The sequence below is a fragment of the Paroedura picta genome, chromosome 11 (genome assembly GCF_049243985.1).
Source record: "Paroedura picta isolate Pp20150507F chromosome 11, Ppicta_v3.0, whole genome shotgun sequence".
NCBI classification, from domain to species: Eukaryota; Metazoa; Chordata; class Lepidosauria; order Squamata; family Gekkonidae; genus Paroedura; species Paroedura picta.
In genome coordinates this window covers 21,092,154-21,114,359 of record NC_135379.1, presented here as the reverse complement: position 1 = coordinate 21,114,359, position 22,206 = coordinate 21,092,154, and the positions used below count along the sequence as shown (strand labels likewise).

Below are 22,206 nucleotides of genomic sequence, written 5' to 3'. Positions count from 1 at the left end.
TGAGTCTTCTGGTACCCAAACATCTAATAAATTGTGGCAGAAACTTTCATTGAGCCAGAGTCCATTTTGCCAGAGGCATGGAGCATTGACCAGATGTTGGGGACCGAAGACTCAATGATGTTTATGGGTATTAGGACCCATATAGATAAATCCCACACAGTGCTGGTATTTTTGCCTAGCATAATGTCACTACAACATATTTGGCATGTCCCCATCATCAGAATATATTTGCTGATGCAGCAGGCCTTGGCTTGAAGCTCCAATAGTTTAATGTCCTTCTTGCTTCCAGCTGCCTTTAACAAGGTCAATAGAAGCAAGATAGGTAGTGCCCCTATGGCAGAAGTTCTGCCCCTCCCCTCCCTCCAGCAGGATCCACTTCATTTGCGTAGGTCCTGATGGCTATTTGAATAGGACTCCTTTCCACTTCTTATGATTCCTCTGCTGGAATTCAAGGATGTGTACTGCTCACCTTGGCGCTGTCCAGGATTCTTTTGGCTCCTGACATTTGCCCAGAGACAACAGACGTTTTAAAGGAAGGCACTTTCCACTCAAATGGAAAATTCCATCAGCCACTGTCTACACTTGACTCTGAATCAGTTGGGTCTCCTGAGGAAATGGCAGGAGTGACATAAGGGGAATACTTACCTGAACTGTGTGGGCATAAGGGAGCTGGCTAAAGAAAGATCCTGACTCAAATAACAACATGGGTGGGTCTGGATACAGTCACACTGCCCCCTCAGCCAGGCGCATGGCCAAAGAAATATGTGGTGGAAAGATCCAGGGAGTGGAGCCATTGGAGGGCCTTGAATAGAGGCAGGGGCCAAATCCTGCCTCCCTGGAGCTAAAACATAGCTATAATAAAACACCAGAAGGCCAGGCATCCCCCCCCCCCCCGCCATGGACACAGGCAACACAGCTATAAATCCTCCTGCCATCTGTTCATTAACTCAGCTGTGTGTCTTCTGCACAAATCTCAGAAACATACAAGGAAGGAAAGCCCAGCTGTCTACACAGACAAGGGGTTTGCATTCAGCCAGCAACTGGTTTTCAAAGTTGCCAGCATGATGAGAAGTCTGTACACCACAAAATCAATTCTGAATACTGTTATGTAAGAGGCAAGCTTGTATCACTGCCCAGGAAGCAACTAAAAACTTACTGTTGGCAGCCGCCCACAGGCGCTCCTCTTGGAATTGCAACATCTGGTATGTAAAGCCCATTCCTTCCTCCCCAATGAGATACTTCCTGGGAACTCTGACATCTTCGAAAAATATCTGTGCTGTGTCTGATGACCTCATGCCGATCTTGTCTATTTTCTTAGCAATATGAACACCTGAGAATAAGTTTCCATCAAGAAATTCACCAGAAGCAATTAGTAGTGTGTTTTAAATTGGAAACGTGTTTTCTTCAACTCTAATGGACTCCTTTCTATGTTTAGCATAATAATACATTTAAGGATGTGTGCAAACGTCTTACAATTTCCTGGTTACAGTTAATGTTTCCATTTCCATCTAATTTATAAAAATGACCCTGTTGCTTCTAATTAGCCAAATCAGAACTTTCAAGACTACAGAAAGTCTTGCATTTCACAGGAATTGTTTCTTCCTTAAAGTAAGATGACTTTAAAAAGTTGCAGATGTCAAACCCATTCAGGGTTCTGTGTAGCTACTGAACAGCAAAACATTTTTCTTAACAAACAAAAATAAAGCAGTAAGGACAATAAAGAATTTTTTAAATTACTCTGAAACATTTTAGCCTTTTGGCTTCTCATTCAAATCTCTGAATAGCTGAGTTTTTTTTAATGCCCTTTATTCACTCCAAGAATATAATTCTAATGGCAATCAATCACAATTCAATGAATTGATATTCAAGAGTGAAGACAAGCACACGTCTAGAATATGTTCACATTGCATAAGGGTACCCAGAGCTATCTTTCTAATCTACATTTATTTGTAGAAGGAAACTATATCAGGAAACTAAATACTGACAAGCTACCACCAGCTTCTCCCACTGGCTGGCCACTGTATCCCGCCCACTACCACTAGCTCCTCCTCCTGCAGCGACCTTATTTATTATTTTCATTTACACTCCACCTTCTCACTGAGATTATGGGACATTAAATATATGACAGAACTATGACGTTAATGAGTTAGCTGATTACAAAATGTAACAGTTGAATGAATGATAAAAGCAAAGATTCCTAGTAAAGTAGAGCTATTCAGCCAATCAGCAAGTGTATAGCAAAATATGATAACTTTTGAGGCTAACATAAGGTGACCAGATTTTAACATTGGTAAAGCGGGACACCATTGACTGAGGGGGTTCTTGATTAAAAATTTGGTCTATATGGAGCAACAAAAATTTTCATAGAACGCATAGAACGTAAAAATAGTATTGTATATATTTTTTAATTGCAACATAAGTACAATTTGCCAGGTGCCCCCAGATGTCTCTCCAAAAGTGGAACAATCTGGTCACCTTAGGCTAACAGCAAATACAGCTGGCCTGGAAATGAAGAACTGGAAAGGTCACCAGCCCAAGATAACCAATTTCATCACTGCTCTACTCCCTGTACAAGAACGCCCTCCTTGAACAGTTTTTCTGCACATTTAATTCTGGGTATAAACTTCCATGTGCCACTGGACTCAGACTTTATTTTATTTCACAAGTCAGTTATGAAAGACACCACAACAGCAATGGATTTGCCATCTGGGAAAGAATTTCATTTTCCCAGGCACAAAATATACTGGAAAACATATACTTGGACTGTGAACTAATGGACAGATGGGCAAAGCCTGCACACTTGCTACACTAGAAGCTATCTATAAAAATCTTCAGGGGCTGTAGAACCTCTATCAATGAAATTTTTAAATTGAGTATCTACTGATGTAGACTGCCTGTGGATGACTGAATTAAAAAATTGGGGGAACTTCCCATCATGTCTAAGGCTGCACCCAGCTCACCAAATTAAAAGTCGCCGCTCTTAACCACTACACCAAGCTGGCTCTCTAGGGATATTAACTTTTAAAGCTCTGAACAGCTTGGATCCAAAGTACTTGAAGGACTCTCTCCACCCTCATCAACATGCACAGATTCCACTACTTATCAAATGTGCACTCCTGCAAGAACCAGACTTTTCTGAGATGAGCTAGATTGGAGGGAGTTTTAGATGCTGCCCCTAAATTTTGGAACTAAGTCCCTTAGGTGGTGAGAGCTCTGCCATTTGGAGCAAACAAAAGACTTTTTTATTCCAGAAAGTCTTTGAAATGTATCAATGACTGAACCTGCAGGTTATCCTGTGCCTATTTTTAAATGTAACAGCTGTAAACCATCTGTAATGGTGAGTTTTGACTGTTTTTCATCATTTGTATTCTTTGTTTTTTTAATGTTAGCTACCTTGGGGGAATGCTAAAGCTGAAAGATACAAGTAGTTTAAACAGGTGCAGTACATGAATGACTAACTTCTGAGATCAATTGTTTCTCCCCAGAATGCACAAACAACTGGCTTCTCTGCATTCTGACAACACATCAAAATATATGTAAAGAAGTATATAAACAAGCATATATTAAATAATCATTTCAAAGCTGGGAAAATGAGAGAAACAAAAAAGTGCAGACAGATCTGGTGTGCTAGTCAAACTATCAAGCAAAATTTTGCAGAGAATTTTTGTGGTGCAGAATTTTGCAAGTATCTTTATTATATTTCTGGGGGGACCTTTGCAACTGTCAAACTTTATCATTCTCACCCACCACCCAAGCAATTTCCATAGTCTCTCACCAATCCTATATATTTTTGTTATTTTCTGAAACAAATCCTGAGCTTAACTGTATTTTGGAAATACACAACACAATTATTTTCACTAGGGATCCAGGTATAATATGATGATAAAACCATCATGTACTTTGCAAGACCTCACAGTGTATATTTCAAGAGAAACAAACTAGATACAGCTTTGGTGGACCCCTTCCAAAACTAAGACATTCTAGATTGATTGTGTTATTGTTCAGTTTTATTTGGCTGTTTCAAATGATGTTTTTACAAGTATTCATTTTTATCTTTGGCTGTTCCTTAATTCATCTGTTCTCACGTTGGGTTCCAGATATCTTCTGGAAATAATTTTTAAATCTACAAAGACCAAAGGTGGTCTTTAAAATATTTAGTTTCCTCCTTTTGTTCCTCTCCATCTCTTATGTTCCTGTTAACCCACCCACCCCATATTTTCCCAAGCCTATTTGTTTGGTTACTTAGAACATCGTTTCAAGACAAGGCTATCATCACTGGGAAAATTAGGAAATTAACATTCCTGTTTGAGAAAAAATTAAGATCCACAACTAGGCTCAACCTTACAAACCTGTGATCTCCAAACAAGCACTTTACTGACTGAGCCACCTCAGCCATGTCGTAGCTTAAAGTCTAAAGGCCCTATACACAAGGTTCTCTGTTTTCTCTCTTTTTAAAAGAAAGAAATGCAATGGCTCCTTAGATTCATTTTTTAAAGAAAATTATTCCATGTGTAATGTGTCCCCTTTACTTTAAAAAGAATTGCCAAGATGGAAGGGAAAGGGAACATAACAGAAAGAGAGCAGCCCTGGTGAGTGTTTCTCCCCTCACTCACCCCACTGTGTAAAGCACAAGTTATGAAGAGAAGAGGGATTGGCTGTAAGCAAGAAGGCTTGTCTTCTTCTGACATTAATGCTGAACCCTGCTTATCACAACACTCAAGGGGGCTTATAAAGCAGAAAAATGAAGGCAGTACTAAAATGAAAAGCCCAGCAGTGAAAGCAGCTGCTCCTGCCAGAAGCCAATCAGCAGAGACCAATCAACAGCACATACAGAAAAAGGAAGAAAAATATTTACAATTCAGTTTTTCTTATTAGTATACAGTGATAAATTCTACAATTAGGAGGAGAAAAATCCCATAAAGAAAATAGATGCAGTATGCAGGAACAGGATATGGATTAAAGGGATTAAAGCGATACCGGCTTCAATTCAGTGAGACTTGAAATTAAGCTGTGACTGCAGAAAACACCCCCCAAGATTTTCAGGGTAGTCTTCCTCATGTCAAAGTGTATTTCCAAACTCTGGATGTTTTAGAACTGTGAAACATAATGATATCTACCACCACAAGCCCTTTTTGTTTTTGTGAGAGTGTTTCTATCACAAGATATACTGAAATTTAGCTTGGGGTAGAAATAAACCCCACATAAAATATGCATGAGTATTTTTACATGGCTGTGTTAGTACAGCATTCATAAACACACTCGCTTTGTTACCTGGTAGCTTCATTGGCAGACACAAAAGAGATTTATTTCTGTGGGGTGGTCCATCGCTTGTGTTTGCCAACAGGCACATCCAATCAGCCTGACACCCAGATGTGATCCACATTTTGCCGCCATTTATAACATAATCATCCCCTTTCCTTACAGCTTTGGTTTTGATACCTATTTGAAAACAAAGAGACAGGTCAATAGTTCTTCCCAGGGTCAGAAACCTGAAAATTCTGATGATCCTTCAATATTACAGAAGAGCCATATTTTTTTGCTTGGGATTTCCCTGATTTCTTCTGTGAATAATAAAGTGTTCCACTGAGAAGCTTTTCTTCCTTTCACCCAACGGCAATGCAAATGTCCCTTCCAGAAGTTACAACCACATGAACCAGGAGTTCACCAATCATGTAATGGATGTAATGTCAGAAAGGAACTACAGTTTACAAGATGAAAATGGCCTTGGACCAAACCAAGCCGAGAGGTGCCCTAGCACTACAAGGACAGTATTGTAGGGGTAACTTAGTTCAGCAGTGCGAACAATGGGCATCAGTTCACCCATTGCAGGGAAACACACTTGGAAAACTGACACCAACTACCACTGCTGATAAAGGATCTAAAACAACTGGCTCCTGGCCAAGCAAGTTGCTCCTGACCCCCACTGGCCCCCAGATATTTCCTGTAGATTAAATAGCCAGTCCAGCCCTGCTTGAGAACATGGGTTTGGATTGTGCCCACAGACTCTTCTGCGCTTAATTGCTTCTGTCTGCTCCAACTATGATGAACAAAAGGCTGCATTGCTTCGAAGGGAAAACTAGCCACTCACCTGAGCCTGTGGCAATGCTGTAAGAGAGGAGGTGGAATGTTGGGGTGAAATACAGCAGGAGTTTTCAGTTCTGCCTTGGAAAGAGCTGTGAGAGCTCCAGTCTAGCTCAGAAAAAGAGCAGATAGAGTAAAGGCTAGTTCTTCTTGATAGTAGCAGAGGGGTTTAGCTCTGCTTCTGACATAGAAGAGAGTACCGTATCATTAGGCCCCTCTCTGGCAATGAGCAGACCTTGTGAAATTTAGTTTGACTCTTAGGAGAGGGCAAGCTGGTGTGGGTGAAATCCTGTGTGTTTGTTAGGATCCAACATGGTGGTAGAAGTTTGGAAGTATTAAAGAAAATTGAAACCAATCTCTAAATTGATGTGTCTCAGCCTGGTTTCTCTTTTGTCTCTCTGGAGACCTGTGATGCTGATCTATTCCTGGAAACCAATTTGTAAATAAGTAAATCTTCATGGTTAATATACAATTCTTGCCTGAGTGACTGCTATATTCTTTTTATGCAACACAAAACTCACCTCGCAGCAGCAAGCCCAGATCTTAGACACTTGCTAACTTTAGAGCACCTGGTATCTGAGGGGAAGGTTTACAAACTGGTCCTCCAAAATCATGGAGGGCTGTGTGGGCCGCCTTAACTGATAGAAACAGCTTTTCACACCAACTTTCTGTTGGCAGAGGTTCAATACGCAAAGAGTGTAGAGCAGCAAGCTGCTTAAAAGAATAAAAAAGTTTTATTGAGAAATCACTTTGTGTAGAAGGACAAGCGAGAGAGATTCCTAATTGCCTAACTGCCTTGTTCATTCAGTCCGTTCTTGCGGCAAGCAGGGAGAAAATGTGCTCAAGGATGTGGGAATTCTTCAAATGAGCCAATCAGGACACAGGAGGAGACTATTTGAGAAATATCAGGACGTTCCTCTTCTAACTATGCTAAATACACATCTCCTCTGATGCCCCCTGTTGAACATTCTTCATATGCTTTTGAATCATGGACACTATAGATCTTGCGTATTTCAATCCCTTCTAGAATCCTTTCAGTCCCAGTTACATTAAAGTAGTAATAGAAGAACTAAAGTAGTAGAAGTAGTAGTAGAATCATAGAATCATAGAATCATAGAGTTGGAACGGGCCATACAGGCCATCTCGTCCAACCCCCTGCTCAACGCAGGATCAGCCCTAAGCATCTTAAAGCATCCAAGAAAAGTGTGTATCCAACCTTTGCTTGAAGACTGCCAGTGAGGGAGAGCTCACCACCTCCGTAGGCAGCCTATTCCACTGCTGAACTACTCTGACTGTGAAAAAAATTTTTTCCTGATATCTAGCCTATTAGTAGAAGTAGGCAGTAGTAGAACTAAAGGGAACTTATCAGTGATATTTTGGCTAGCAAGTTCAGTCTTCATGCCTTTCACTGGAGCTTGCTTAGCATTCCTCCTCTGTGATCAATGGATCAACTCTTCCACTGGGATCAATGGAAGACACATTCCAGGCACTTACCAGCAACATCTGAGCCTGCCCCAGGCTCACTGACCCCTAAACAAGCCACTACATCTCCTGCAATAGTAGGGGCAAGAAACTGTTGCTTCACCTCATCAGATCCAAATCTGTAATGTAAAATAATATAATTTTATATGCTGATTTTAAAAAAGATTTAAGAACAGAAATTGTTTGATAGCATTCTTCTCATATAGAAAAAATGGGGGAGGGAATTTGCATGGGTCTTTTTCAAAATACAAATGCAATGTGTCTTAATCTGAACATTTCCCACAATTTAATAATAATAATTGATAAACTGTTACTTTAAATTAAAAAGAAACGATAACATTCACAATCTGATTATAAACAATGACGCTCAAGAGCTATATCTACAGCTAAAGCTTGGATTCGTGGAGTTGGGTCCTGCCTTGTGCATAACACTTCTTTGGTTTGGGAAGTTTTCTAACTGACCATAACCTGAATGCTTTAAAAAAACTGGGGTTTGATTCTAAAAAACTGTAGTTGGAATCACAGTTTGTGGGCAAGAAACACCCCAATTTGTTAACAAAATCAAAATAAACTGATTACATTAAAGACTTCCCAAACCAGGAAATCTTCCATTTTGGTTCATAGAACGAAGGGAATGTAGAATCCAAAAGATTTCAAGCTGCTTTACATCATGATCAAACTGAGATTGGTTTGTGATATGTGAATGTAGTCAAGGCCAGCCACTGGCCATTTCCCTGGCCAGCAGACCACTAAGCAGCCCATCAGCCACAGACTGTCGCTTGCCAAATACCTAGAAATCCCCCTGGTTCTACAGTACCACACAGGCAGCAAAAATAGTTTTATTGACCCCATAGTGGGCAAGCTTACCTGGCCGTTGGGCTGGCTCCAGTTTGATGGGTCAAAAGCTTCACAGGTCTGTTCTAAATCTCTTTTATGTTTGATAGTCTGTTTCAGACATTACAGGTTCCACTTTGCCCAAGATTTAGAAAGACGGGTTTCATAACCTTCTATTTTCCTAATGTATATTCTAAAGTAGGAATCTACCGGTACCCATTGCAGAGCATCCAGTGCATCCCCTACAAGGGAGATAAAGATCCTCTAGGCTCCTCTAGGCTTTTGTACGTATAAAAAAAGTTTTTGTTTCATAGGGTTTTCTATTGTGCTGCTTAGCTGATGGCATTATTTCTGGTCCTGTTTCTAGGGCAGAACAAAACTTGGTAACATGCCAGGGTACAAACTAAGTAGGGATATTTTTCATTACTCAGAAGTAGCTCTCATTAAAGAAAAGGATGGTGACCCCTGCTCTCAACTCGTAGTCTGGGGATCAGTTCTCAGAAACTACTCATATTAGAGCTCACAGCATTATTGGTACAAGCAAATCTACTTGCATAGCCTTTGTACCATCTCATTTGCTAATGTAGGTTCAAGTAATCATAAGATTGCTGCTCCCAAACTATTAATCTGGGATTGTTCCTAAATGGTTTAAACAGAGGGAGTCTTCTGGAGAGTGCCCTATTTACTCCAACAACCTTGTGGTATAAAAGATATGCTGACCATAATGTGACTTTTCCCCCTCTTCACTAGCCACCCATGGGAAACTGAAGAGAGATAACGCTGTGCTAACCTGAAGGAATAGATAATGAAATACTTCTGAAAAGGGACATTGAAAGAAAGCCCTGCTCATATCCAGACACAAAATTCTTGTAAGCCACCTTGAGACTCCTTCAGGCAGTGAAAAGCGAGGTATAAAAATGACTCTTCTTTGTGTACCAAATACTGTATCCACATGTGAAAAATTATTTCTTCAGTGCATGAAGCTGTCTTACATGGAATTAGACCCTTGTTTCCACAAGATCAGGACCGACTACCCTGACTGGCAGTGGCTCTCCAGGATCCCTGGTAATGAACTTTTACATGACCTACCATTTAATCTTTTTAGCTGGAAACCCTAGGGACTGACTCTGAAACTTGCTATATGCCTTTACATATCACTGACACTGAGCCATGGTCTCTTCAGTTCTCTCTGCCATTATGAGAAAGTCATTCTCCTTTGTATAGTAGACAGCAGCACCCTCAAAATAAAACACAACTTCGATGTAATTCTGACAACAGTCTTAAATGCCTGGAGGGGGGAGTGGTTACCGAAGGATCTAATTATCATTATTACATTGACTAGAGTTACTCTAAGTCTCTGCATATAAATGCAAGGGAAATGTGTCCTTAATACCTCTTAAAGAGCAATCAGTTTGCTTTCTGACAGATGGGATTCTTCCCTCACGGAATAAAAACATGTCTAATGCACACTCTTCATTCTGATTTAATGGGGCCAACTCTCCACTTGTTTAGTGTGTGTGTGTGTAGAATTGATAGTACTCATTCTTCTTAGGCACCTCACAGGGAGAAAAGTTTTGCTGCATGTCATACAATTGAATCAATTAATTACAAATGGAGAAAACTTTTTAATTATGACTGACACTTTATATGACATATTGATGAAATCGTTACTACAGCTGCAGTTGGACTCTTTATGTTCACTTCATTAAGACATGCTATGGGTGCACCTTTTCGACACTACTGCTCTCCTGGTCATTAACTCCTTGAAAGAAAATGTTGAGTCTACACTTGACATAAACATGGGGCAGCATTTCTTGGTAGTTAACACATAACTGAGGCACATCAGAAATACCACGATTATTTAGAATTGGATTCATGCTTTGATCTGCTCAAGGTTAGAATCTCTCCACAATGGGTTGGCTCACAAAAACCACAGAAGGTCAAGGTTGGGTATAGATCTGTAGTGACTAACCTTTTGTTCCCAGATAATTTCTTACTTTAAAGTCCCATTTTGACTTCAAGTTCAAATTACACAAAAGACCATTAGCTGCAATAGTATCTGGCATGTCAGCTGAACATTAATTTCAGGCTCTGCTCTCCATGCCCTCATCTATAGGGGTCAAGGGATGGTAACCAAAGGCAGGGCTTTATTGCTTGTGGCATAATGTCTGTGGAAAGCTTCTCTCCCCCCAGAGTTTCTCTTGTCTTTTAGGTGTCAGGTAAAGAGAACTTTTCTTTGCCCAGGCTTTTGTTTGAACTTCTCATGGCTATTTTATTAAATTTTCTTGCCCCAGATCTTACCAGTCACTGTTTCATCTGACTGCCCTGTTTTCACGGATTCTTTGATTTTTGTTGTCTTGTTTATTCTTGCTGATTATTATTACTATTTTTTTCTGGTTGGTGTTTTAGAGTGTTTATTGTTCAATACTGCTGTTTGATTACTTTTACTGCTTTGAATACAATGCAAGCTACCTTGAGCTGTTTCTTGGAGAGAACTAATAACCATTATCATTTACAGTGGGTTGGATCCAAACTAAAATTGGCCATTTCCACTGATTCCCCCCTTCCTGCTAACCCCCCCGATCATGACATTCCTCAGCCCCCCTGCCCCAAAGAGTGGCATTTTGTGGAGATTAGTGGGGTATAGTAGGAGGAGGGAAAGGCAGAAGAGTTTCAACCCGCTGATGAAAAATTTAGTCTGGATCTAGCCCAGCATTTGATAAAACATCCATATGTACCATACCCTCCTCACTTCATTGTGCCCAAGCCATAAAGACATGAATTTTCTTATAATACCCAAGACCAAAGCATGTTTATAGAAGCCTGCCTATGAATAATAACTCTTTGCTTACATTTGCCAAAGTGTTCACTAATCATTGTGATTAATTATGCTCCTTTAGGTCATCAGCTTCCATTGACTATATTATGCTTCCTCGGAATACCCACTAGTTCTGTTTGAATGAGCCAAGGAAACCAGAAATGGTCTTTTAGATACATACAAAAGTAAAAGCCAGTATATTTTCAAGACTCTCTCCAGCCTTCAGGAGAAGGAGAAGAGTTGGTTCTTATATGCTGTCTTTCTCTACCCAAAGGAGGCTCAAAGCGGCTTACAGTCGCCTTCCCATTCCTCTCCCCACAACAGACACCCTGTGAGGTGGGTGAGGCTGAGAGAGCCCTGATATCACTGCTCGGTCAGAACAGCTTTATCAGTGCCGTGGCGAGCCCAAGATCACCCAGCTGGCTGCATGTGGAGGAGTGCAGAATTGAACCCAACATGCCAGATTAGAAGTCCGCACTCCTAACCTCTACACCAACTGGCTCTTACCTTCACCAGCAACATATTCTGTTCATAGACAGGAACGGTTCATTTGAAATGTTGCCCTCCTTTGGCATAGAAATGCCAAATTATGTAGGGTAACAGGGTTTCCACTACTGGATTCTCATGTAACACCATAAGCCTCTCAGTTCAGCATTTCTCAACATAGTCTGTCATTTTGCTGCAGAAACACCTGTCTCATATGAAGCTGCCTTGTACCATCAGGGCATCAGTCTATCTACCTCAGTATTGCTTACTACAATGCATCATGTCAGACTGAAGTATTTCCTGGCCCAAATACCTGAGATTCTTTAAACAGAGATGCCACATTTGAACCTGGGATCTGCTATGTACAAAGAATGCCGTCTTCCACTCAGTGCCTTACACCAGAACCAGGTACTCATAAATGTGTTGTCCGTGGCCTTTTCTCTCCAAGTCTCATCTCGACTACAGTGTATGCAGCAAATGCGACCATTTTTGCAGGGGATTTGTGGAGCTGGTGAATTACTGAGATTAATCCCCTAGAAAATGTCTTTGCCACATTGTTGAAAAACACTGTGAATGTAAGCCAGAACACTGAGGAGGAATTGAGCCATGCTTCCGCTATTTATTGATTTATTTTAAAGCCATGGGGAAGCATTACAAATAATAAAAGTCTGTCCTGGGGACTACCTCTCACAGTCTATTGCATAAAGCTGCCATTTTAATCTCTGCAGTACAATAAATGGGCTACAAGTCTGGAGGAGGTGATTATACCATTCATGTTTAAAGCAGGGGGGATTCTTTGGAACAATTTCTTAGGATGAAGCCATCAAGTTTATAACTATCTGAACCAAGGGTTGGCACATAATAAATCATGGAGAAATATCTCCATTTCAACTTGTCCAGATTCACTATAATGTGGTGGTGTTAATTCAGAAGGGAATGAGAGCAGAGAAAAAGATAGAACATCCTGCGTATAGCTCTCAGTTGTGTTCCAGTCAATATCTATTTGTTTCCTTCATAATAGTGGATTTCTGAGACCCAGCATGACTGTGCTGGTTACAGGACTGGACCTGAACTTGGGAGACTCTGGTTCAGTGATTCAGTCACAAAGTTTCTTCTCTTGTACATGAGGATGCTGATTTTCTGCCCTTTAAAAATGCAATAGAATTCTCACAACAACACAAAAACCATAGTTTTTCTTTGGGAGAGAGCTGGTGTTCTGTGATGCTGCTTCCTACAGAAGACCAGGGGATCTGTGGCCTGTGCCCCATGCAGGGGGATAATGCAAAAATATTTTGTACCATGGTTAATTATGTTTTCAAGCACTTGTTCCCTCACTTCCCCGGAATCACACGTCATCATTATTTAAATTCCATGCAGATCAGTCCTAAGCTGGACACGTATTATACTGGGCCAAACCTTACATTGTATTGAAATTTTGTGATTGGACCTTCCTGCTGCGCAATTTGACTCTGATCCCAACCACCACCACCACCACCACCACCACCAAAGGAGCCAATGACTTACCAATATGGATCAGGACAACGGAATGGTGGCTTAATATATATTATTTCAATAATCCTTATGACACTTTGTAAACTGTTGTGTGGATGAAATAATAGTGGTATGCTTAAAAGTCACACAGTGAATGAGATGAACCAGATACTTTCAAGTCCTTCTTGCTGAATCTGTCTAGCGTGTAATAGTTCCTATTATTCTACATAGTACCAAACTGGACTGCTCCTGTTAGCCTTTGTTCCAAGGGTTCTGATGCCCTATGACTCCCAGAAGCAAAACAACACTTATGTGCAGGTAAACAAAGAAGAGTTGGGATTTCTTTTTGGAAAAATTTACCTTGCAAGGGCTGGAGTAGCCATGTCACTTTGCACTCCAATGGCCATAGGCACACCTCCACAGCAAATATTTCCCAGCTCTTCTGCCACTGCTATGCTGTAGGAAAAGTCCAATCCCAGGCCACCATATTCTGGATATGAAAAAATTACTGTATGTTTAAAATGATAAAACTGTTACTTAAACTTCTAGAAGCTGACCCTGGGACTCCCTTACTCTATTTACATCAGGTCAATGTACCTTTTTACAATAAATGGATTCAAGGTGGACAAAAAATTTTTTTACAGAATGTTCAAGAAACGAGGCAGTCCTCCTTTCACTCAGCAGGAGGGGCTTGTTATCAGTACTAGAATAGTTGGATTTTAAGAGTTCTAACTCTAGCTTTAATTTCTCTATGGTTTTATGTATTATTTGAAAGGGGGCATATGGGAAGTTTCATGTTAAAACAGCTCAAGAGAAGAATAACAAATGAATTTTAAATACTCTGTTATAATAGACATAAAATATTAATGGTTTTAATTGCTTAACATTTCTTGGACTAGTTTGCAAAAGAAAGTACTTTAAGAAATCATAAAATGATTTAAGAAAGAAAAATGTCCATATATAGTTAGGTAACGCCAGTGGAACACTTATTAATACCTCATCAAGAATGCTGATCTCCTAATTCCACTCTTTTCAGCACTCCACAGATAAAAACAGGAAAATATTTATAGCATCCACAATTCACTCATAAAATATCACCCTTCTAAATTCACACAGAATCTGTAACAAACGGCTGAAGGCCATGTTCCACCTGGTGTGTGCGATAATACTTTACTCTGCAACACCTAATCTGCCAATGATTTAAAATCCTAGAAAGCATTTGGTCTTGTGGGTAAAGACATATTTAGAAAATGTAATGGTCCTATAAAAGGTTATCTACCATCAATATATATATGAGCTTCTGCACTATGGGGATTTTCAAGCTGTTCAGGACATGATTTCTTAGGAACCAGTTGGATGGAGTTCCATGATCCAAAGTCCAAAAGTGGAGTCCGGAGCCTTCAAAAGCTATCAGGGTTGGTTGTGGAGGGACTAGTAACGGGGCTGGGGGTGGGGGGGAAATTCAACTCTTTCTCCTGATGTTTTCCCAATTTAAGCTATTTTCTCTCCAGTTGCATTTAGCCACAGTAGGGAAAAAGGCAGATACTTGTACCTGTATTTTTTCTGCAGAAGCTAAGAGCAGTACAGATGGAAGGGGCAGTTTAATCAGTGAAAAGTACAAGGGGAAGAAGCTAAGGCACCCTTTCACAGTGCTGCTGTTTATTCTAGACTGTTCCCCACATCCCTCACACCTGTTTAGGTCAAATGCTATATCAAGTGTTCCAGTCGTGGTACTCCAAAGTAATGTGTCAGTGTTCATGCACACATACTTTTATATATGTACACTACAATAGAGAAGTTACACATTCCCCACTCAGAGATTTATGTTCTGAAGAAGGGAATTGGGGTTGGAAATAGAAACCTGAAAATAGATAAAACACTTTAACAAGGTCTCCCCCAATGGCAAAAATAGCAACAGTTGATTTTACTACACTAAGAGACCAGAAAATCACAGCTATTTCTGCTAAATAGGAACAGTTGATGGATTTACTTGTAAAATTTAAAAGGTATGCATGCAAGAAGGAAATGTGCGTTTCTCACATATGCGACTAAAGCACCATTATGTTTGGTAAAATTATGGACCAAGTTTCTGATTTTGATGGATTTGGTCTTTCTATATTTCTGTCAAGGTTTCTATGGTGACAGCTTGGCAGCATAGCTTTAAATTCACGCTGCACATTCCTGGGTGGAATTCATGAGGTAAACAAATTCAGAGGGAGTGCTGATTGATTCTGCTACAGGGCAGAGCTAATTTATCTACAAGACTTTAATTCATTAGGAAAAAAGATTGTAACATTGTCTTCATCAGGACATTCTGTTCAGTGTATGCTACCCAGGCCTCCCCTCTCCCACAGACTAGTCATTCCATACCGAGTCAGACCATTGGTCTCCTCTTTCTCAATAATATCTAGTCCAATTTTCTGAACTCTCTAGCATCTCTGGCAGAAAGAGGTCTTTTGATGAGGCTGCAAATTCCTGGTTGGAAATTCCTAGACATCTAGGGGAGGGACATCAGTGGAGTATACTGCCATGGACTCTAACCTCCCCAAAAGTCCATTTTTCCCCAGAGGAAGCCTACTTTTGCAGCAATCCTGGTTGAAAAAGCCTGCTCAGAACAGTTGGATAGCATGTCCTTGTGAATTCATAAATATGAAAATCAAGGAAGGGAAATGAAGACAATTTTCTCCTAATAAATGTAATTTATTTAATGTAAAACAAAATTTAAAATGAAGGGCAACTTTACGCCTGTCGTATTAGTGCAATGACATATGTTCAGCAAGAGTATTGCATAGCCTTGCACTAGAAGTTCAAGCATGAAAAAAAAATCAACAGAATTAGGGCACATATTTTAGTTGATGCACATTACTAGTCTTTCTGGAAATAAATTAACAATACTTATGAATCTGGATAGCTTAGCAAGTGTATAGTCAACTCTAAACAAACTCCTTCTAAGAATGGAATCTCAACTTCAACAGTAACAGAAGAATTATTACTGTGCAACCCAATGCAAAGTTTTATCCTTCCAACTCTGCTTAGGATTGAACATTTAGTCATCTCAGTGATTAAAATCAGAGCAATAAGAATTCTGTGCCCAATTATAAGACAAGTGGCAGTGATAGCAGCAATCCAAAGTCTCCTTTATACTTGTATTTTCTGGTGGACCGAATGCCAAAATAATCTTTTCTACAGTTAATTCGCTATCACAGGCCTGAGCAGACATCGATGATTAATTACAAACATGTTGTTGTGATTAATTTCAAATCAAAGCATATTGAAGCTGGCAAATGAGCATGGCAGCAAGGCCATCTTCATTTAAAATTAAAGCTACGGGGCCATCTCTTGCTCCCAACACAGCGGAAAGTATGCTCGACTTAACACAGATTAATTACTATGGATTTTAACATAGAACAGCCAATGTATAATCAATGTGTATGTCAAACAATGTGTTATGTCAAACAATGTGCAGGCCAGTGTATGTCAAACACTGAAACCTTGCACCTTCCACCTTAATTATTATACAAGTCAATCAAATTTTAAAGAAACTGAATTTCCCAGCAAGTGTGCCGCCTGGCCAACAAATATATATAATTACTAGATGTTAAGCCCGCTGTGGCCAAAATACAGCAGGCCGTAGCATGGTGGGTGGGTGGAGGGATGGGGCGAAGGAAGGAGAAAAAGGAGGAAGAGAGAAAGACAGAAAAAAAGGGAGGAAGATAGAGACAGAAGAAGGGGGAGAGAAACAGGTAGCCAGAAAGAGGCAGATGGGAGAGAGGAAGGAAGGAAGGAAGGAAGAAAGGGAAAAACAAAGCACGGCAGAAGGCTCGGGAAGGCGGCAGCAGGCTTTGCGGCCTACTGCCGGGCCCAGGGGCAGGCGAGGCTGCCCCAGGGCTCGGCAGAAGGCTCGGGACGGCAGGGGTGGGCTTTGTGGCCTTCTGCCAGGCCCAGGAGCAGGTGAGCCTGCCCCAGGGCCTGGCAGAAGGCTCCCTGGGCGAGGGGAAGCCGGCTGGAGGACTTACCGCTGAGGAAGGCTTCTTCCTCTGAGCGGCAACTCCCCGGCTAGCCCAGGTGAGGCTGGGCCAACCAGCCAATTGGCTGCTTGGCCCTCGAGTGACACGTTGCAGCTCCTGATTGGGCCCTCCGAGTTTTTATCCCGGACAGAGGCCACCCTATCTCCTCCCCTTTAGCCCTTACTCCTTTATTTAATCTGCTCTGCAGGAGCAGTTAAAGATTATGGGCATCAAACACAAGGTTAACTTAGCTTCCCTTCCACCATTAATATAAATGTAATCATGAAAACCATTATTATTTGTATGCACTTTTCAACAAAAACAACAGGGACAGCTTGAAAATACCATGTAAGACCATCTATTAACACAAAACAGTCTTCATGCCTTCAAACTGCTTAGGATTCTTCATCAGACTGGAGTTTTTTTTAAAGGGCATGGAGAAGATGTTTTAATACTTCATCTTATGGCTTGGGCAGAATGCCAGACAGATTAGAATAAATAAAATGATGTTATGTGGAGCAGATATCAGGTTGAACCTTTGCCTTCTGAGAAGGGAGAATGGAATCCCCCAAATATAGGAAATATAAAAGCCAACAGGCATTCCAATGGGTCACTAGTACCAAACAGAACAAACGGTTCCCTTAAAAGGCCAAGAGCAGAGAGAAAATGTGACTGTTTTTATATTAACAAAACTGATGAAGCACTGGGTTAAGATTCAGTGGAAATTACATTCGGGAATATTATCTAGTAATATGGAGAAGGAGAAATTCCATAAGTACAGTCTTCCCCCAGGTCATTTTCCTTCAGTTGAAAAATTCTCCTCTTTGTCAAGTTAGATTCAGCTATTTACAAAGCAGACAGGTTAGAGCTACGTATAGTATTCCAAAGTAAAAGCCAAAAGCATTGGTTGTTGTCAGGAAGTGCTTCTAGAAACTTGCTAAGATTCCCATGAGGATAATTAAAAGTTCGAAATAGTGATTTCCTGTCACTTGTGTTGTCTGTCTCATGAAGTGACAGGTTCTCCTTGTATAGTTATGTTCAGTGTTCAGTAGAGTGCAACTGAAGCTCAACTATTAATCCAGTGGGTATGAAAATAACAAATGGGTTCTGATTTCCAGAAGTCTCTTCACGATCCCTGACATCAGAATGTCATGGGTTGTTTTGTGCCTCACACTCAGTTTCTGTTAGGATTGTTTGAGTACACACAGAGAGAGAATTTACACTGCTCCAGATTCAGCTCCCAGAGTTAATGTTGGCTGCATTGTTTACATGTGGTAGGATGTCTGAAAGAATGTAATTCCTGAGCATAGTTCTAAGTCCACTGAATTCCATGACCTTATACATAATTGACACTGCAGTGCGAATTCCAAATCCCATCCAATACTAACCAGGGTCAACCCTGCTTAGCTTCTGAGTTCTCACAAGGACCGTTTATGCACTGGGACCTTCACTGCCCCACCCCCCTGTCAGGAGCACAGAACGGGGGTGGATGAGGTGCACTAGGCCAAATGCTCCCCCATGTGGGTGCAGGAAGAGGTGGGGCAACCTGCCACAAGTAAAACTCCAGCCTGCAGCCCGGCATGAAACCTCCAGTGCATAAAACGTCAAGGTGAGGCTAGCCTAGACTATCTAGATCAGTGACAAAAGCATTTCCCCCTCCACCAAATGCCTTCTCATAAAACTTTCTTCTGGGTCTTCCTAAATGTAGTTAATGAAGTTGCCAATTCTGGCTCGAGCAATTCCAGAAGATCTGGTTGTAATGCCAGGGGAGGGTGGAATTTGGGATATGATGTCATAAACTCCAACCTCCAAAGTTGCTGTTTCTTCCAGTGGAATTCCTCTCTGTTGCCTGGATATTAGCTGTAATGCCAGGAGAACTCCAGGCCCTACCTTGAAATTGGTCACTCAAAACTGCAAATTAAATTTGTGCTCCCATCTTTAAGCCCAAATGGCTGGACCCCTTATGACTTTTGCCCCTAAGTTCAGCCCTAATTGCGCCACTGCTTCTTTTGATGTGATTAGATGCAGAGGAGAAGAAGGAAGGCAACATTTACTATGGCATCTGGATAGTTCAAACATTTCAATTCATGGTATAAGAACCAAACCTATGTGTGTTGTATGATGGTGCACAATGAGCACAAAGAAGAGACACATGCTTACCTGGTAGGAAAAAGGCCAGAGTTTTGGTACCCAAGCATGCATGGAATAGAGGGTGAAAAAACCCTAACTGTTGCATCAAGTCATTATGGCCTATAAAAAGGTAAAGTGTGCAAGCACTGGGTCATGTCTAACCCTTGGGGTGACACCCTCTAGCGTTTTCATGGCAGACTCAATACGGGGTGGTTTGCCAGTGTCTTCCCCAGTCATTACCGTTTACCCCCCAGCAAGCTGGGTACTCATTTTACCGACCTCTGAAGGATGGAAGGCTGAGTCAACCTTGAGCCGGCTGCTGGGATTGAACTCCAAGCCTCATGGGCAAAGCTTTCAGACTGCATGTCTACTGCCTTACTACTCTGCACCACAAGAGGCTCTTTATAGCCTAGAGCTACTTCCAAAATCCTAAACCCAAATTATTTGAGCTTTGTTTCCAAAGTTTTGATGTTTATTAAATGGCACTGTTACATCAGATGTTGACTTTACATTTTAATTATTCTAACGATATTTTTAAGGCTGACACTGAAAATTGCAGCTCATATTCTCTCAAGAGCTATCATCACCTCTTCTGAACGTTTCAAAAATAAACCTTTTTTTCTGAAATCCTCGTGAGGGTTCTGCCAATGCTTTTGCACATCTGGTTTAACAGTAGGTATGATTACCCAGCAGAGAAACCTTTTCCTGTTTTACACTAACCCACACTTCTGTCCAGTCTGGAGTGTTCTATTTATATCATCCCCCTAATTAGAAGTGTGTATGGTTTCATGCCATGTTGGCATTAAGGGATTTTAATGAACACAGCCTTTTCTTGTTTATTGTACACTCTAGAGATTGCGCCAATACTTGATTTAATTTGGCTTCAAATGTATTATTCATGTCCTCTGCCATCTTTCATGTAAAATATTCAGGACCCAAATAATAATAAATGGAAGGTCCTTAATTTTTTTGTTTAAGTCTGTAGAAAGTTACAAAGCAATTTTGCAGTCAGGTAGGATGGCCACCACTATGTTGTTTGAATGATTTTGGTTTTGTGGGGCTTCATTTTTGGTTTTCTCATCTGAGGGTGGTGGCTTCCTTCAGGAGACCCACGGTTCTTGACAGTTCAACAGAGACCAGCCCTCCAGGGCAGACCGGGAGACAGGATATGACAATATAGTTATATCACCCAATGATTTAAAAATAAATAAATAAATAAAATTATTTAACTCCCACCCAATCAGCAAAACCCTGCCAGGGCCATTAAGAAACTCCATGGTATCGCAAAGCCTCCATTGAGAAAGCCTGTTCTAGTCCAACAATAAAGTCCCTTTTCTGCAATGAAACAGTGTGCATGTTTTTAATAAACAAAATAAATTGTTTAAGCAACAGTTTCACTGAAATATAAACAATGTTTCATTGAATGTAGCCTTGAAATTAGATGTTCACATGATATGAATAGTTCCCAATGCAACTAGAGCTTCAAACTTATGTACTAGCATTACCAACCTCAGGATGGGGTTGGGGGTGCTAGAGATCTCATGAAATTACAACTAATTTCCAGATGCCAGAGATCAGTCCCTAGTAAAAAATGGCTGTCTTGGAGGGTGAACTCTATAGTGTTATGCCCTGCTGAAGTCCCTCCCGATCCCAATTCTACTAGTTGGCAACACTAGTATGCAACCATATTTAAGAATCTGCCCCATCAACTTCGTTGGGGCTTATATATAAGTAAACTTGCATAGGATAAGTCTGTGAGAGGTCCCCCCATCCCTTTCAAGCTACTAATGCACGACTAACCAAATTAGGGGAGGTTAGGTTAGTTCAAAAAATGGGACGTTAACTTAGAGCAGGGGTCCTCAATGTCATGTTTGTGGGTACATTGACACCCCAAAGACACCATTCCTGGCACCCTAAAAAAAGAGAAGATCCAAACGGGGCATTACTCATGGGGAGGGGAAGACTGTTTTCTGTTGTGGCTCTTAGCAAATTACTCTGAATTATAAATTCAGATGAATCTATCAATTCCAATTAATTACTTATAAAATAGATTTCAGATTTATAAAATTTGAAATACATAGAATAAGCCTTGCAAAAATTCATGCAAGCTGGCACAGTCCGTGAGTATTCCTATGTTTATCATTTTTCTCAAAGATTCAGGAATGTGTTTATATCCTCTTGATATATATCAAGATTTTCTGTTATCTTAAATGCTGCTTCACTCTTGAGTGCAGTTCCCACTTTCAGCAGGAATATTCAACACACCATATATAGGCATTATATTTGGCTATACAGGTTATGTCTTATTCGATATAAATACATACAAAAGCAAGTATTAAAACTCAACTCTCTTCATGAGCAGAATCTTAATTATCAAAATTATTTTAGAAACAAGGAGCTGTATAATAAAAAAAAATACAGACCTCAGACTCCACTAGCTTACAATCCAAATAAATACAAGGAAAAGGAAAGGGACAGGAAAGATAAGCAAAGGCGGCAGAAGATGAGGCGTGCCAAAGATACCTCAGTCTGTAGGACTGTAGCCCATCATCATCCATTAATGAGGGGTAAAAAAATTTCAGGAATGAGTATCGTATCTGGCACAAGTGCTTTATATCTTTGTATTTTGGTTTTTGCCTCTCTTTTCCATTCTCTCCAGTTAGCCTAACTCAAAAGTACTGGCTGGATAACTGGATCTAGATGAGTAAATATATATTCTCTTTATATCCTTCAATTTAAATAATCAGCTTTTCATATCTAGCATTGTCTGCCTGAATGGACTTTGGACTTCAGTCATGTGGCATGTGTATTTTATAAAGTGACTGCTCAGAACTAACTGGATTTGTCAAACATCCTTTTAAAATGTTTCAAAGAACT

The 22,206-nt window shown here is 40.5% G+C and overlaps 1 protein-coding gene across 2 annotated transcripts in view; it reads right to left on the bottom strand.

Moving 5' to 3' along the window:
• LOC143820981 (putative acyl-CoA dehydrogenase 6) overlaps positions 1-22,206 on the bottom strand; it is a 40,540-nt gene that overhangs the window by 6,984 nt on the left and 11,350 nt on the right. For both annotated transcript variants that reach the window (XM_077304476.1, XM_077304475.1), the window contains exons 3-6: positions 13,553-13,682; positions 7,576-7,682; positions 5,272-5,439; positions 1,157-1,330 (exon numbers count right to left, since the gene is read on the bottom strand). In XM_077304476.1, coding sequence (XP_077160591.1) covers positions 1,157-1,330; positions 5,272-5,439; positions 7,576-7,682; positions 13,553-13,682 — 579 coding nt within the window. The remainder of the gene's footprint in view (positions 1-1,156; positions 1,331-5,271; positions 5,440-7,575; positions 7,683-13,552; positions 13,683-22,206) is intronic.